Here is a 17453-nt window from a genome sequence, read left to right on the forward strand (position 1 = left end):
AGGTGGAAAAGACTAGCCTTTTGAGCAGAGTCTTCTAGGGAACCACCAGGCAGGTTAAATGATGATTTCTCTTTGGGATTGAGGCTTTGAAAGAGTTCCAGCCCCATTTTCCTCTCTCCAATCCTGGGAATGTGGGCTGTTACTTTTCAGGTTCTGCCAAGCTGGAAAGTGGGAAATGGGACTAGGGTAATTGAAAATGCCACAATGTTTGTTGCCCTTTCTGAGAGCCAGACATTCTCTTGCTTAAATGCTCCCCAGGTTGATGTAAGCCTTTGGCTGACACTGAGTTTTGAAAAGTTGATTCTGAATTTTTTTTTTTTTTTTTTTTTTGCTTTTATGGAGGGGTGAACTCTTGGAGGTCCTCCTGCTATTTCACTCCCTTAATTAATTTTTATACTTAAGAGTATTTCTAAAATTTGGGAGGGGGTGTTTCGTAAATTGGTTTTAAAGTTCACATGAAGAAATAAGTAATTAAGAATAAATTGAAAATCCTCAAAAACGGTAATGATATAAGAATAGCCTCCCCACCCCCATGCCTGGCTGGCTCAGTCACTAGAGCATGCAACTCTTGATCTTGGGGTTGTGAGTTTGAGCCCCAGGTTGGGAGTAGAGTTTACTTAAAAAAAAAAGAGCTCCACCTAATTTTTTTTTTAAAGATTTTATTTATTTATATGTTTGACATAGAGAGAGAGAGAGAGAGAGTGCAGGAGCAGAGGGAGGGGGAGAAGCAGACTGCCTGCTGAGCAGGGAGCCCAATGCCAGGCTCCATCCCAGGACCCTGGGATCATGATCTGAGCTGAAGGTGCCCCTGCCCCACCTAGTATTAAGACATATATTAAAAGTACAATTATTAAGACAGCGTAGTACTGACAATAAATAGGTCAATGGGACAGAACCAAGAGTCTAGAAAAAGAACCAATTTTTATGATAAATTAGTATGTAATACCAATGAGAGTGCATGTCAGTGAAAGAAAAGAATTTAGTAAGTTTACTAGCATTAGGAAAAACATTAAGTTGGAGTCTTATCTAACTTCTTACAACAAAAGAAATTCCAGATGTTTCAAAGGTTTAAACATAAAATGTAAAATCATTAAAGAATGGGGAAATAGCTCTGAGAGGTTACAAGACTTTGGAAGCAACCCAAATATCCATCAGAGTAAAATAGATAAACATATGTGGTATATTCATACCTAATGGTAATAACAATGAAAACATATGAACTGTAGCTTATATGCAACAACATGCTTGAATCTGAGAAATATGATGAGTTAAAGAAATAAGACATTAATGGATACTCTAAGAATCATAGAATATGACTCCATTCATATGGAATTAAAAATGAACAAAATAAACTATATTTTTAGGCATAAATCCAAATGTGGTAAAATTGTAAAGAAGCAAAAGGAAGTGACTTTTACAAAAATCAGGATGGTGGTTAGCTCTGGGATGATAGTGGTATGGTGAATAGAGAGGGAGGCTTCTGGGGGTGAAGGGAATGTTCTAGTTCTTGACTTGTTTAGTGATTATATGGGTGTTTATTTAATAGTTATGCATTAAACTGTTCACGTAGGTTTATGAACTCACCTGTATGATTGTTATAGTGCACCATAAAAGAAGAAAAATTATAAAGAAAATGTAGTTGATTTCTAGTATTTAGCATTATATCTTGGGCAAATCTTATTTTGAGGCTGTTTATATATTTTTAATCCTCTTTTCCTAGCTTCCTCTAGATTCATGCTTCCTAACAGTTAGAGGAATATCTTTCTTTTCTCGAGAGATTCTGCGGTCCACTTCCTAGGAAATGCCACAATATCGGTAATTAAATCATATCAGAGCGACAATTAGAAAGCTGTACGGTGGAATGGCTGCTATCAAAATGTCATCCCACCACTGCAGGGGCAAGCGAGGCTCTCCCTTTCTCCAGCGTCATCTGGGTTTCATTTGTAAATTGATAAAAAGCCGAGCTCCAATCGTGGGCTCATAGGATTGAATTTATTAACTTCTGGATGGAGATGAAATTTACCTTTCAAGGCTGGTTTGAGAATAAAATAAGGTAATCAATGGTGACTACTATGGCCTTTAATGAAGCAAGACAAATAATAGCATAAAGGATTGTTCTATGGAGGAGTAATGTTCTTTTTATTTATTTATTTATCTTTTTTTATTTTTTTTATTTTTTAAAGATTTTATTTATTTATTTGAGAGAGAGAGAGAATGAGAAACAGAGAGCATGAGAGGGAGGAGGGTCAGAGGGAGAAGCAGACTCCCTGCCGAGCAGGGAGCCCGATGCGGGACTCGATTCCGGGACTCCAGGATCATGACCTGAGCCGAAGGCAGTCGCCCAACCAACTGAGCCACCCAGGCGCCCCAGTAATGTTCTTTTTTGCATAAGTTCAAGGGAAATGATTTTTAAAATGGGTTTTTTTTTTTTTTTAAGATTTCATTTATTTATTTGACAGAAAGAGACACAGTGAGAGAGGGAACACAAGCAGAGGGAGAGGGAGAGGGAGAAGCAGGCTCCCCGCTGAGCAGGGAGCCTGATGCGGGGCTCGATCCCAGGACCCTGGGATCATGACCTGAGCTGAAGGCAGATGCTTAATGACTGAGCCACCCAGGTGCCCCTTAAAAATGGGTTTGATATAATTGTTGTTTCATCTCATTGTTCGATTTTTTTTTTTTTTTTAATGCTGCATCCTGACATTTCTTTCCCATCTATCTCAGGACCTTTGTTTACTCATTGCTCACTAGAGGGAGGCCTTTCCCAGTTGCGTTTCTTGTCAGAGGGTTTGTCTTCTGCATGGGAAATGGACTGCTCCAAGCCTACTATCTGGTTTACTGTGCTGAATACCCTGCTGAGTGGTACACAGACGTACGGTTTAGCCTGGGTAAGTAAACCTGGCCACTTCTTACCCACACCCCGCCTAAATCCCCAGCACCTCCCCCCCCACCCACTGCAATTACCCCCCAGTGAATTCCATTCTCCTCTTCTCTCCCTGCTACCCCGCTCTTTTCTCTATAAAACAGCCAGAGAGCTCTTTGAAAATCATGTCACTCCCCACCTCAGAATCCTCCAGTACATTTCTGCTACTCTCGGGATAAAAGACGAATTCCTTATCACTGCCTATGTCTGTGATGCCTAAATGTTGTTGGTCCTGCCCGATTTCCCCACCCCATTTCTTGCCTCCGTCCAGTTACTGTGCTGTAGCCTCAGTGGCCTTCCTGCTGGGCCTGAAATGGTCAAGCTGGTCCTGCCCCAGAACTTTTGTACAGACTGTTCCCTCTGCCTAGAATGTTCTGTCCACATATACTCAGGGAGGTTGGTCCTTCACTTTATTTAGTGCCTCCTCAAAGAGACTTTTCCTGACCATTTTTTCTAAAATAGTAGAAAACACTGTTGAATTTTTTTTTTCATTATCTGCAAGAGGAACTCAAGTCGGGAAGGTTCAATTGTTTGTATATTATTTTGGCTTAAACCAAAATGCTGGGATTACCCTTAATTCCTCTCTTTACATCACACATCAAATTCTCTGTCAGTTTAGTATGGCTGCATCTAGCTCCATAACATGTACCCAGAGGGCTCACTTCTCCCTTGCGCCTCCGACTTGGTCCTGGTCTGAGCCTTGATGGCCTCTTGCTGGGACCGCCACAGTGACCTTCACACTAAGCTTCCTGCCGCCGGTACCGGCCTTCAATAGCCCCTTCTGCACACAGCAGTCAGAGGGAACGTTTGAAAACACAAATGACTGGAGGATTGGTCGTATGAATGCTGAACATGCACACAATGGAGTGCTCTGGAGCCCCAGAAACAAACAAACAAACAAACAAAACAAAAACAAGGAAGATCTCTGTGTTCCTGTGAAGTATCTCCAGAATATGTGGTTAAATAAAAATAAAGTGTGAACAGTGTATCTAGAATGCTACTTTTCATGTAGAAAGGATGGAAGGAAAATGTGTGTGTGTGTGTGTGTGTGTGTGTGTATAAAACTGGAAAAGGGAATATCGGATTGATAAAAAAAAAGAAACTAATTTTAAAAAGATGACCTGTAGGTCTGGGGGAAAGATAATGGATGGCAGGCAGAACTTTTCTTTCAATATGATTTTGCCCTTTGAATCATGAAACTTAATAATTTCGTTTAAAAAAAATCTAAATGGGGGACCCTGGCTGGCTCAGTTGGTGGAGCGAGCGACTCTTGATCTTGGGGTTGTGAGTTTGAGCCCCCGATGTGGTGTAGAGATTACTTAAATAAATAAAACTCAAAAAAAGTCTACATGGAAGACCCTAAAACTGAGAACAAACCAATAAATGTACCTAACTATATGTTGAACTGGTAATATAACCATACGGGAAAATGATTTATGTTAGTTTACAAGAAATAAGGAGAATGAAGAGATAAGTTGAATGCCACCATCAGGAAGTGAGCCAGTCTTATCTAGAAAGGGGGGCATTCTGAGGTACAACTGTCTGGTGTCTTTTTAAGAAGCCAGTGCCCTGAAAATTTTTTAAAAAGGTAAGGGTCAGGTCACCTGGGTGACTCAGTCGGTTGAGCATCTGACTTTTGGTTTTGGCTCAGGTCATGATCTCATGGGTCATGAGATGAAGCCCAGCGTTGGGCTCTGCACTCAGCAGAGGGTCTGCTTGAAGAATCTCTCCCTCTGCCCCTCTACCTGCATGCACGCGTATACCCCTCTCTCTCTCTCTCAAATAAATTTAAAAAATCTTTTTTTTTTTTTTTTTTAAAGGGAAAGGGTCTGGGCAAGATTAAAATGGCCTTTAAAGAGATAATGACCAGATGCCAGGTATGGTCTTATACTGGACTTTGGTTTTCACAAACCAGCCATAAGAAGCATTTTGGGGCCATCTGGGGAAATGGAAATATGGCCTAGATATTATATAAGATGAAAATCTAGAAAGATATGCACTAACGTGTTTAATGGTTATAATTTCTGGGTGGTAGGAATAAGGTGTCTGGATTTTCTTATTTTTGCTAATTCACATTTAGTATTCCATGTAACATATTTACTTCCTTTGTAACAATAATAAATGGAAATCATTTCCTATTTCTCCCCTGCTCCAAACCTGCCAATGGCTTTCTCTTGCACTTAACAATCCAAACTCCTCACCAAAGCCTACAGTGCTTAGTGTGTTTTTTTAGTTATCATCCTGTCCACATTTTCCCACTTTTCTCTCTGTCTTAAAGTCTCAACTACACCAGCCTTCCTTCTGTTTTTTTAGACAGAGTAAACCTATTCTAGCCTCAGGGCCTTTGCACCTGCTAATCCCTATACCAGATTGCTCTCCCTCAGATCTGTGCATTCTTATTATTCAGATCACAGGACAAAATGCCAAATCTTCAGAAAAGTTTTTCCTATCCACCTCATCTAAGGTAGAGACACCTCCTCCCCTCCCCGGTTCACTCTCTATCTCATGATCCTGTGATTTTCTGTTTTGCAGTGACATTATATAATTTAAAATATTTTAGTTATTTGAATTCATTTCTGTCTTCCTCCACTAAAATGTAAGCTCTATGAGAACAGATACCTTGACTATTTTCTCACTACTGTATCCTTGGTGTTTAAGACAACGCTTGGTGTATTATAAGCTCTCAATATTGGTTGAATGAATAAATGAATGAACAAGTGAACACATGAGTGAGTCTTGTGCCATCCTTGTGAAACAGGTACTATTCAAATCCATTTTACAGATGAGAAAACAGAGGCTGAGAGAAGGTCAGTGACTTGCCCAAGGACACACAGACCCTGAGTCTAAGGTTTCTGCTTTGTCTCCAGCTGTGCCTGTTGTCTCCCCTCCTTCTTTCAACCTCCTGCCCTTGGTGTCTCTCCCTAGTTTCCCTTTCTTCCAGGCCAATATTTTAAAAAATTTATTATTGAAGCATAGTTGACATACAATGTTATATTAGTTTCAGATGCATAGCATAGTAATTCAGCAATTCTGTGCATTGTTCAGTGCTCCCCAAGATGAGTGTAGTCACCACTTGTCACCATACAACGGCCAGTGATCTTTTGACTAGACAAGACTCATTGTTTCCTGTCATAGCAAATGAGGTGAGAGGAGATCTGTTTTTAATTCAAGTGTTCTTGCTTTTTGCCTCATGTATTTTGCTCAGCACAAATACACATTGTTGAGAGGTGGAGGTTGGGCATCTATGTGGAACAGTGAGTGTTTCTGGGGTGTCATGGTGCCCACTGGAGTGCAAGACCTCGCATCCCTGATCCTGGCTCTCCTCACCTCAGACCCGGGCTTCTTTCGGAGCCAGTGAATGGGGAACAAGACTGTGTGTGAACTGGCAGTGGTTGAAGCCAGTTTGCTAGGTGCCAGGCTCCCCAGTCTGACTCATGTTACTTTCATGAGAATGGGTATATCACTCGGGAATGCTCTCAGCAGTGAGTCACAGAAAACCAGTTCATAGTGACTTAAATAATTAAGAATGTCTATTTCTTACATAACAAGAATGTCCAAAGGTAGGTGGCTTCTGCATTCCTTTAGTTGCTTACAGATATCATTAAGATCCCAGGAACTTCCTATACTTTCTATTCCACTGTTCTTAACATGTTTACCTGTGGTCCTCATCATATTCACTTCATGATTGCAAGACAGTTGCTAGAGCTCAAGGCATCACATCTGGCAATGAAAGGGGAGGAAGGCAGTAGAGGCACTGGTCCCATCTTCCCTTTTATCAGGAAAGTAAAAATTTCCAAGGAAATTTCCCTTTATATCGCTGTGGCAAAAATAGGTCACATGACCACTTTTCAGCCTTCCAGCCTCTATAGTGGGGGAAGGCAAAGGAGGAGGGTTTGGAATTAGCGGTTGAGTTTGCCAACCACAATTTAATTATTTGGGAATGAGCCAAAAGTTTGCTATTATTCATTTATTCATTGGACAATGGTGTTGTTCCCTTTCTCTCCTCTCCCACCTGCCTCCATCCTGTGACACTGTATATTTTCAGTCTTTTGGTCTATGCACATATGGCCTCTCCACCCACATTTGGGACAACGGCTAATTAGCCACCCTTTGCCATATCTTTGTAACGTTCTCAGAATTTGAAATTAAATGCACTTCTCTTCACTTAAAAAAAAAACAGCTTGTGAGAAAAACATCAAAACCAGGATACATTTTTTTTTTTTTAACCAGGATACATTTTTAAAAAAAGATTTTATTTATTTATTTGAGAGAGAAAGTGTGTGTGAGAGAGAGCACAAGCAGGGGGAGCAGCAGAGGGAGAGGGAGAAGCAGGCTCCCCGCTGAGCAGGGAGCCCGACGCAGGGCTCGATCCCAGGACCCTGGGATCACGACCTGAGCCGAAGGCAGATGCTTAACCGACTGAGCCACCCAGGCGCCCCACCAGGATACATTTTTAACTTCTTCCCTCTGTCTTCTTTGCTAAGGTGTCTTCTTATTTATTTTGGGAATGGGAATCAACATTCATAGTGACTATATATTGCGCCAGCTCAGGAAGCCTGGAGAAGTCATCTATAGGATTCCGCAAGGTAATATCTCCCCTGCCCTCCAAATTTCCACTCTTCCTTGGGAGCCCGTCCCAGAGGTTATGCTATGAGTAGCAAATGGAGAGGTTGTGGTGAGGGCAGATGACACAATATATCCCAGTTTGCCTCTGACTTCTCCTTCACATCCCCTCCCAGCCCACAACACGTTTGCTTTTTCTGATCTAAACCTGGAAGTTCAGCTAGAGGCACCCTCGGGAATGTGCAACATCATAATACCTTGAGGGTGGGGGAGTGCAAGGCTTGGGGTAAGGTGGAAATAGGCTGCCACCTCGTTACAGTAGGTAAGATTACCATGTACTGTACTAGGCTTCTCCAGAGAAACAGAACCAATAAGATATAGATACAGCTATAGAAACATAAGGAGATTTGTTATGAGGAATTGGCTCACGTGATCATGGAAGCTGAGAAATCCCATGATCTGTTACCTGCAAGTTGGAGACCCGGAGAGTAGGTGGTGTAAGCTCTAGTCTGTGTGCAAGAGAAGACTGATGTCCTAGCTTAAAGACAGTCAGGCAGAGAGAGTGGACTCTCCCTTACTTGGCCTTTTTGTTCTATTCAGGCCTTCAATGGATTGGATGAGGCCCACCCACGTCGGGGAGGGCGATCTGCTTTAGTCAGTGTATAGATTTAAATGTTAATCTCATCCAGGAACAGCCCCACAGACATACCCAGAAATAATGTTTAATCAACTATCTAGGCATGCTATAGCCCAGTCAAGTTAACACAGAAAATTAAGCATCATGTGTACCCGCTGTGTTGGTCCTTCATGAATTAACCAATAAAGCTGAGTTGTGTATTACTTGTCTTCTCCGGTTGACCGAGACTCATCTAGTGAGTAGTCAGGGGTGGTACTGTACACATTTCCTGCCACTTGTATTTTCTTAAAGGTATGGAGAGCCATAATTACTTAATCAAAAATTAGGATGGGAGGTCTTACAAGTGCAAATGCTTTCTCAGATATAAAGTCACAGAATATTTGAAATCCTAACTGTTCCCAAGAAACCAGGTGCGAGGTTGACAAACATAAGCAGGTGAGAGTGAATTAGTCCAAGTAATCCTTTGCTATTTTAGGTGGTATTTGGGTAGGTTGATGGCTCCTTTTGATGTAAATAGAACCTGTTATTTACTTTAAAATCTTTCCTGAATTACAGTATGACATTGATATTCGTTTATTAATAAAATAATGACAGAGCTACAATGAATTCAGTAACACATTTAAATGAATTTAAATGTTGCTGACATCCTCATGGTATCTACATCAAACAAAAATAATGCCAAATATTGAGATATGCCGTTTGCAATTTATAGGCCCATATACCAGCAACAATTTATAGACCCTCTGTGGGAGGTCAGTGGTTTCTCCCAGGGTCTGGGAGATCACAGGTCTGGAGCTGCTGATGTAGTGACATCTTTAGGGAAGATAACTTGAAGGAGCTTTGGGATTTTAAATATTCACTCAATAATTAGCCAAACAAAGAAGAGCAGAGAATTCTCTTAAAAGCTAGATTGTCAAAGTTAGTTTCCAACTATTAAGGTATGTTACAGAATGATTTAAATACAAAAGATTCTTTATATAACTATGGAAAGAAAAAAACTAGTTTACTGTAGGGCAGAAAGTGGATACATTAACTATCATTGGAAATGTGTTGATTTCTATTTACAGGTTTGATATCAGACATGTATGGTTGGATAGAAAAGCAAACCTTGAAAATCAGCAGAAGCAGACCTCACCAGCCCCCAGGAGGGCAAAGCCCCTGCAGCTCCCACTCACTTCCTTCAACTTGAACAGAGTATATACACTCCTTTGCAGGGGTGGGGAGGGGCAAATGCCACAGGAAAATGTCATTACTTCTAGCATCAACACAGGTTTTTATTATTGTCACATAGCGGGTTGTTCATTTTGTCTGAGTACCCACCTGAAATATGCTGTGCGGGCATCCAGGGGAGAGGTGAGAAGGTGAGAGGTGGCTTGGGAACAAAACGAAAACCCGACCTCCTGCTCCTCATCATTGTCTTGCCTGGAGCCAAGGGGTGCAGCAGTCGCTGCTAGAGATTGGCTGGAGCCCATCAAGCGGTTGGGGCCATGATTCCGGGAAGTTCTGAGGGCAACAGGCTGTTGTCACTGTGTTTATCCTTCTCCCCAAGAGGACTGCGCCAGGCTGCGATGACCATAAGGAAGTCTCCAGCCCCACATTTGTCATAACTGCCTTTATGTGCTTTGGAACGAAGCAGAGGGGTTTGAATGTGGCAGTGACCCGGTTCTGATGACGGACCTTTCCGTTCTTCTGCCCGCAGGTGGCTTGTTTACGTATGTTTCCGGAGCCAATTTCCTTGGTGAGGTCATTGAATGGACGGGCTATGCCCTGGCCACTTGGTCCCTCCCAGCACTTGCGTTTGCGTTTTTCTCACTCTGTTTCCTAGGGCTGCGAGCCTTCCACCACCACAGGTAAATTTCTCAATTCATCACATAGCTTTGTGCTCCAAGCCGTCTTCCAGCACTCCGAGTCAGGTATAGAAACCTGAGACATGTATTTTTATAAGGTAAGGTTGATACAGAAATCCGGACTGGTAAATTCTGACTTTGAACTTGGAATTCAGCTGGGTGACAGTATCGTAAACACTTTTTTTTTTTTTCCTATGAGTAAAACTAAACCCATGTAGGGAGAGGCACACCCGAGGTGTCTTGGGAAGCCACCTGCCACCTTATAGAAGAAGGCTTCTGGGCAAGGAAGTTAGGAGTTAGTTGGCCTGGGCTCTGTGCCCTCCTACCAGGCTCACCTGCGTGGGCTCTAGGTAAGGGTCCAGAGGTCCAAGAAGTATCTTCCATTTCCATGCTTCAATTCAAATTCACTTCTGCCACATCTCTCAAAGTGTGTCCCATGGGCAGCACTGTCCACAGCTTCACGGATAATCCTGAGGTCCAGCCACGATGCAGTACCGCCAGGGAGAAGCCTAGCCTCTGGTCTAGTGTGGCTACTATCTTTAATTCTGGCTTTGGTGCTAATAGTTCAGGTAATCACAGAGCCCTGGACACTCCAGGATTATTCTCCTGGAATCTGTGTGACACCAGGGCTTATTCTGGCACTCCCCTTTATCCGTGAACCCCACCCTCCATAAAGCCTAGCCAAGGTCATGGCTGGCTTCTTGGGAAGGTAGGGTAAGTGAATGCTTATGTGGTGTGATTGCAGGACTGTCCCCTTACCTGGGGAATGCCAGGAATTGTAGGGGTTTAGAACCTTTCCTCTGTAGGTCTAGCCTAAAGCCTTACTAAATTCCACCTGCCCCCCCAGACCCTGTACCTGCGATGGGGTGGGGACAAAAGCATTAACTAAAAGCATCACTGCAAGGAGAAGAGTAACGCACTAAGTTGCTATCGGGTTTTGCACTTGAACTTCAGATCCTTTCTCTAAAATGGCATTTGTGGCTGGAGAGACACAGAGCGAGGGAGGGATAGCCAAAGGGGGAGCAGCCTTGGAACCAGGACCTGGGGGACCCCTTAAGCTCCTGCATGGGTGTTTTAGTCGGGCTAATGATTAATTTTGTAGTTTTGAAGGTTAAACCAAGAATGGGTTCTTTTCCTCAGAGTGGACTTTATGCAGATGTGTCAGAAATGAATGAAATAGTAGCTGTCCTCATGACGGGCGCCGGCCACCTGCTAGCCTTGGTAGGGACGGGCTGCAGGGCGTCCCCAGCTTGTAAGACAGTCCTCGTTCTCCTCTCTTGAGGCAGAGTCTGTTGCCCACCAGAGGCGGAGAGGGAGAGGGCAGAGAGGGCGTCAGCCAGCAGTCGGAGGGACCGTGGGAAGTGGTCTCAGGTTGGGCCGGTCAGGGGAGGAACAGGAGTTCCACCAGGTCTCCAGCAGGTGCAACAGCAAAATCCAAACTGTGGCCCTGACCTGTGAGGTCAGATTGCTCCATAAGGAAGGCCAGGCATCTTTTCTGTGGGGATAACTGGGCTTTGTGAGAAGCGACTCATCAGACCTCGCTAAGCATAGCATGAGAAACCAGCCACCTCTTGTCACATATTATTACTGTTTGCTGCCCGTGATTTTCACTTGAGAGCTACCAGCTTCAACTAGCTAGTTCAGCCTGGTCACTGAAGGAGAAAGCCATTTCACAACATGTATTAATCTTCCAGGTCTGCCAAAGCAGATGACCACAAACCGAGTGGCTTGAAATGATAGAAATTTATTCACTCACAGTTCTGGAGGCAGAAGTCTGAAATCAAAGTGTATGTTGGAGGTTCTAGGCGAGGATCCTTCCTTGCCTCCTCCTGGCTTCTGTTTGCACCCCCAACCCAGTGTGTTCCATGGTCTACAGCTCCATCCCCAGTCTCTGCCTCCATGTCCACATGGCCTCCTCCCCTGCCTGTCTCTGGTCCCCTTCAGTCACACTGGATTAAGGGCCTTTCCTATTCCAGGATGCCCTTGTCTTACCTTACTTACTAAATCATATCGGCCATGACCCTATTTCCAGGTAAGTCTTCCAGGTTAAGACTTCAAGCATATATTCTGGGGGGACACAATTCAACCCAGAATATGAGGTAACATTTTCTTGGCATTCCCAAGGCCTCATGAGGGGATATTTTCCTGGGAACATTGCCAGTTCTCTAGGATTAATCTTGCTCATGGTCTTTGGGCTCTCTGATTCAACCCAAGTGAATCCATTGAGCAGTTCCTTCCAGCTTTTCCCTTTTTTTATTGTGATAAAATACACATAACATAAAATTTACCATTTTGGCCATTTTCAGTGTACCATTTAGTGGCATTAGGTACATCCATAATGTTGTGCAACCATCACCACCGTCCTCTGGCTATTACTTTTTATTTCCCAACACAAGAAACTTCAACATTTATTTATGGGAGAGGATGCAGGAGGGAGAAGAAAGATGGACAAATGGCCATCTGCACGAGTCAGGCCCTGAGTAACTGTAGCTTGCTTTGTAACAAGGATCTCAGACCCAGCAAACCTCAATGGTTGACCACTGCTTACTATAGTTATTCCTTTCTTGTCTTTTAGGTTCTACCTCAAGATGTTTGAGGACTATCCCAAATCTCGGAAGGCCCTCATTCCATTTATTTTTTGAAGAAACCAGATAAAAAAGGAACTAAAAGCTCCTACATGACTGTTGAACACCATCAAGCTGATGAGCCTGTAACTTTTAAAGTTCCAGTGTCTATCTATACCGGGAGGCCTCTTGTGTTCTGACAGCCGGCCTGGAGATTCTGTGAGGTGGCTATTTCATGTGTCCTGCACCCTCCCGGGGTCTCTCTCCTGATCTCCTGTTGATGCTTCCACAAGGCTCTTCTCCACACAGAGGCATCTGTCTGCTCTTTATCTAGTCCTCCTAGAAAGTGCAAAACTTCCCTATGCCTTTTCTTCTTGGGGTGATCTAAGTACATGTGGCCTAACACCTGCTTTGTGTCAATGTAAGACAGCCCTGTGGCCGGGGAAGTTTTCAGTTGAGGGCAGTGTTTGTAGAATTTATTAAAGGTACATATTTTACGCCCATACAAATGAGCAGATATTGAAATTCTGGAGCTGCATGGACCCCGAGCAAATCTACTCCCAAATGAAAACCCAGTCACACTTTCCTCTCCCTCAGTTAATTATGAAAGATGTGAGATGATGAAGTGGACTTTTAATAGAGGAGCCCTCTCTTCATAATTGCTGAAGGTGCAAGGAGGCATTGACCCCATTTCAAATTTGTGCATTGTCTCCAGCGCCTCTGGCTTCCTGAAGTTTCCAGGATCCCTGTCAGAGATATCCCAGAAAACTAGTGTGGGGTTTATTGAAGGTCAGGTTTCTTGACCACAAAGAGAGAGGCCTGACTCTGGTTGGCGACTGAGATAGTAAAAAAGTGTTTTACAGTAGACACTGCCCACTCCGATATTCTTGGAAACCTGTGGAAATATCCAAATAATGAGAGAGTGTCAAAGAAGGGAAATGACTGAGCAAGATCATAGGTTGCTTGCCTGGACAGGAAGTTTAAAGTGACACGGAAGCATTTCAGAAGTGCTCGGCAACTTTTCTGCTATTTTTTCATGGCAAATCCTCAACATTTCCTAGGGGCAGCCTGAACATCAGTCCTCCAAGTCCCTAAGGGCGCAGGCTGAAAGCCGCCACCAGAGGCCTGTGGCTGGCAGAAAACCTCTTTTGTTTGGCTCAGTCAGACAGGGATTGAACACATAGTTTGACTTTCTTTGTTTTTTTTTTTAACATTAGAAGTTTCCAAAATTTCAAAGTTAGGTCTCTACATTTCAGTTTCCCTTGAAACGTTGGAGGCTGTGGGCCCACGGAACCTGCTAAGAGTGGGGACTGATCAGCTAGTCCGTATTAGAATTTGCAGCCTTGGTGGAGGGGTCACCCTAGCATGGGTCCTCAGACACTGGGCTCTTTAAGGGAGGGGCTGAACACTCAGAATCAGAATATAGGAAAACATTTATCCCCTCAGGTTCAGGTTCGTGGCAAGCGTCGGTCATGTTTAGCAAGCCCTTTTGGGAAATGAACATCAATTTTATCAGGTGAGGTGCTAAGTACAGAAATTCACTGTATAAGAAACAAGACGTTTGAAAGGTCTGAGGATGATATATATAACTGAAAAATACAAACTGTAATCATATAAATGTTTTTCTGGTTTTTTTGTTTATTAAATGCCTCTCAAATCACGGATGTTAAGTAATTTTGTTTGAATTGAAAGATCCCTGGGCTCATGAGGATTTTTATAAGGTGTTGAGTTGTGGAGCTGTGGGGTTTTTGTTGTTGTTGTTTGCATTTCTTTCTTTCTTTTTCTTTCTTTCTTTCTCTTTCTTTCTTTCTTTTTAAAAAAGTATTGCTTCCTTTTTGCTCTTATCTCTTCATTTTGTCAACTTGAAATTAGGGGCTCTGAGTTGAAAACAAAAGGTAAATATATGGTTTCTCAACCACAGCTCAGAACTGCAAACAGGTGTAGGAAAGGTGCTGGAGAATGTGCTAAGGCTAGATGCCATCCCTAATATCTTAGTGACATAAATCTTAAGGTGTAGCTTGGGCTCTGTGAAATAAAAGACTTCCAATTCTCTCCATGACATTGAAAACTGCCTTTATTAAAACCTTTATCTTATTACCATATAAAATATCTGGGCCAGTCCTTGAAATATAGTAAGTGCTCAATGAACGGCAGGTCCTTTTTGCCCAGTAGGTGCAATCTTGGGACAAAACTGCCATTCAGTGATTGCATTTTTTTTTTTTTTTTGCCACAAGAGGGTGCTCTCTAGAATTTTTAGGCCAACCCTGATTTAATAAGGTAATTTACATATTTGGAAATTGAAAAAACCCTATTGTCCTTTCAAGTTCACATGATCGTGAACCTTGCTTTTTAAAAATTTATTTATGTTTTAGTCTGACGTGGGGCTCGAACTCATGACCACGCGATCAAGAGTGCCACACTCTACCAAATGAGCCAGCCAGGTGCCCCTCATGTGGACCTTCTTAATTTAAGCATAGTGTAGAATAAACTTCACATAATCTTAACTCTTCCCTTGATAGCTGAGGTATTCTCAGTGCTCTAAGGCCACTGTTTTCAATCCGTTTTCTCTGTCTGGGCTAGAATATGTATGCAGATTGAGTACAATAAAAGTCTGAAGGGAAGATGTGCTCATCCCTAAACGTATTTCCCTTTTCTCCTAAAACTAGAATGCTACAAAAATATGGCTAATTTAGGTCTCTCTGGAGTGGTTTTTGAAACCAGGGACTAAAATATGATAGTGGCTTCTTACTAAATTTTCTTACTAAAATTTTCTTGGAGGGAATGTTTTCCTACTGACCTTGTAGAAGATGTTGTAGTGTTCTGTTTGTCTTCAGAATTAAAGAGCTGAAGCACATTTAAGACATCCACTAGTCCCACCCCTTCATGTAATAGATGGAGATGCTGAGACCCACAGTGTTGAAATGCCTCCCAGGGTCACATAGCTGGTCAGAACAGCCATCCTCCCTTATCCCTTTAAGGATCAGAAGTCTATCTTCTCAGGGCATAGCAGGCTTTTAGAAGAGAGACCTAGCACAGCCTAGAGATGGGTGTGAATTTAAGGCCTGAACACACTCATTCACTCTGCAGTCATTTATTATTTAAAATATGGAAAATGGTAAGGGGTGGGAGGATATTGTTGAGACATGATTCTTGCCCTTTAAGGGTCGCCATTTAGATTTCTGAAGAACTCATGCAGGAGAAAAATAGCCAGAGATTCAGAAATCTACCAATTGTCATGTCCATTTTGTGGGATCTGTTGCCCTCACTCTGTGGAGAGGATCAGGCTATACCCTATCATGAACCTATTTCATAAAACAAAGGTGTAGTAGAGATCATGCTGTAGAAGAGATGACAGTTGTGTTCAGTCTGAAGAAGCTTCAAGTCACAAGTTCCCTTTACCCCCAAGGCTTATCTCCCAAAGGCGCATCACTGGCTGTCCTGCATTCAAAAAGGAAAAAAAGACCTCTAATGAGTACTTTGCAATTAAATAGTGATTTAGGTGGTCTAACCCTTTCAGGAACAAATAAATAAACCTATGGTTTTACTGCCTTGCAGTTTTTCAATAGCTGCCTTGACTTTTTGTGGTAACCTTATGGTAATCTCACCAAGAATCAAAGGATAAAGCTCTTGGCACGTGAAGGAATGGATTGAAGAGTCATTTCCTTTTTGCCTGGCCTTTGATTCTCTAATAGACTGTGGGCTGAGGTCCAGGCAAAGCAAATAAGCGAGGGTAACAATAAATGTTAAGCAAAACCTTCTAGAAAAGGCTGTTGATTGTTTTATAGCATCTATATTATCCCATGATAAAAGAAAGAGGCATGGTGCCAGATGGTAATGTGGGTGCTTGGATGATTTAATAGCCACTGAGTGGATTTAATTTCTAAGAGATTTGCTCATTCTCTCTGTAAGTCCATTAAACTGTGATCTTAAAAGGTTGCATGTTCTTTGTATTGAGTCTCATTTCTTCCCACCAACCAGAGCTTGGGATTTGGATGAGTGAAATACATTGTTGAAGAAGGTTAAATATGTACTAACCTGTGGTGGTTCCTTTTGTCCTCACCTTCGTGGCTTCAGGGTTTGGCTTTGCTCAGTGTAGGCGGAGGCTAGGTGAGGGTTATCCAAGACCTTCTCCCACATGGCAGGCTGGCTGGGAGCTGGAGGAGAGCAGAGAGAGGAGGGTGGGGAGTTTTGCCGGAGGAGCGGGGTGGAGGCAGGGGAAGGTTGACAATGAAGTCAGGGAAAGGGCCTTGGGAAAGGGGGCCTCTCCTGACAGAGTGAGCTTCCTTCCCTTCCCTGGTCTTGGCCTGCGTAAGTCTGATCCCTTCCTTATCCTCCCAGGGAAAGAATCCCTCTGGGAGAGAGAATAAGCTCTTCTCAGAGCTCCTTTTTCACAAGGAAAGATGCTGAGTTTCTTTAAACACAAGCCACATGGTTGAGCCTCACAATAAAGAGTTTAATTGTAATTCTGTCCACTCACCTCATAAAGACGGTTTTAAGTCTGTGCATCAGTGACACTTGTGAGAAAGAGGTGAAGGAATTGTTCTGAGAAGTGTGTGGCTGCCTCCAAGTTCTGTGAGGCCAGTGGGGAGATGAGAGCCTCCAGAGGAGTAAGCACCCACGGCTTTGCCCTTTTCATGGTCTCTGTTTTCCTTTACTCCTGAGGCCCCAAAGAAAAGGATCCTTCCTTGTACTCTTAATTTCCTTCATCTATTTTACCTGCCCCCAGTAACATCAGTTTGTTCCCTTCTGTTTTTTTTTGCTTTGTCTCTTTTTTTTTTATTTCTTAAATTCCATTCATTGTTTGTGCATAACACCCAGTGCTCCATACAGAACGTGCCCTCTTTAATACCCATCACCAGGCTAACCCATCCTCCCACCCCCCTCCCCTCTAGAACCCTCAGTTTGTTTTTCAGAGTCCATCG

At 42.9% G+C, this 17453-nt stretch overlaps 1 protein-coding gene across 1 annotated transcript in view; it reads left to right on the forward strand.

Annotated features, from left to right (window-relative positions):
• The window catches only part of SRD5A2 (steroid 5 alpha-reductase 2), a 38243-nt gene extending 25471 nt beyond the window's left edge, over positions 1–12772 (forward strand). The window contains exons 2-5 of the mRNA XM_006731612.2: positions 2722–2885; positions 7405–7506; positions 9820–9970; positions 12543–12772. Coding sequence (XP_006731675.1) covers positions 2722–2885; positions 7405–7506; positions 9820–9970; positions 12543–12609 — 484 coding nt within the window. The 3' untranslated portion in view covers positions 12610–12772. The remainder of the gene's footprint in view (positions 1–2721; positions 2886–7404; positions 7507–9819; positions 9971–12542) is intronic.
• Positions 12773–17453: the final 4681 nt, after the last annotated feature.

This window comes from Leptonychotes weddellii, chromosome 10 (assembly GCF_054177405.1).
Source record: "Leptonychotes weddellii isolate Sample4059 chromosome 10, ASM5417740v2, whole genome shotgun sequence".
Lineage (NCBI taxonomy): Eukaryota > Metazoa > Chordata > Mammalia > Carnivora > Phocidae > Leptonychotes > Leptonychotes weddellii.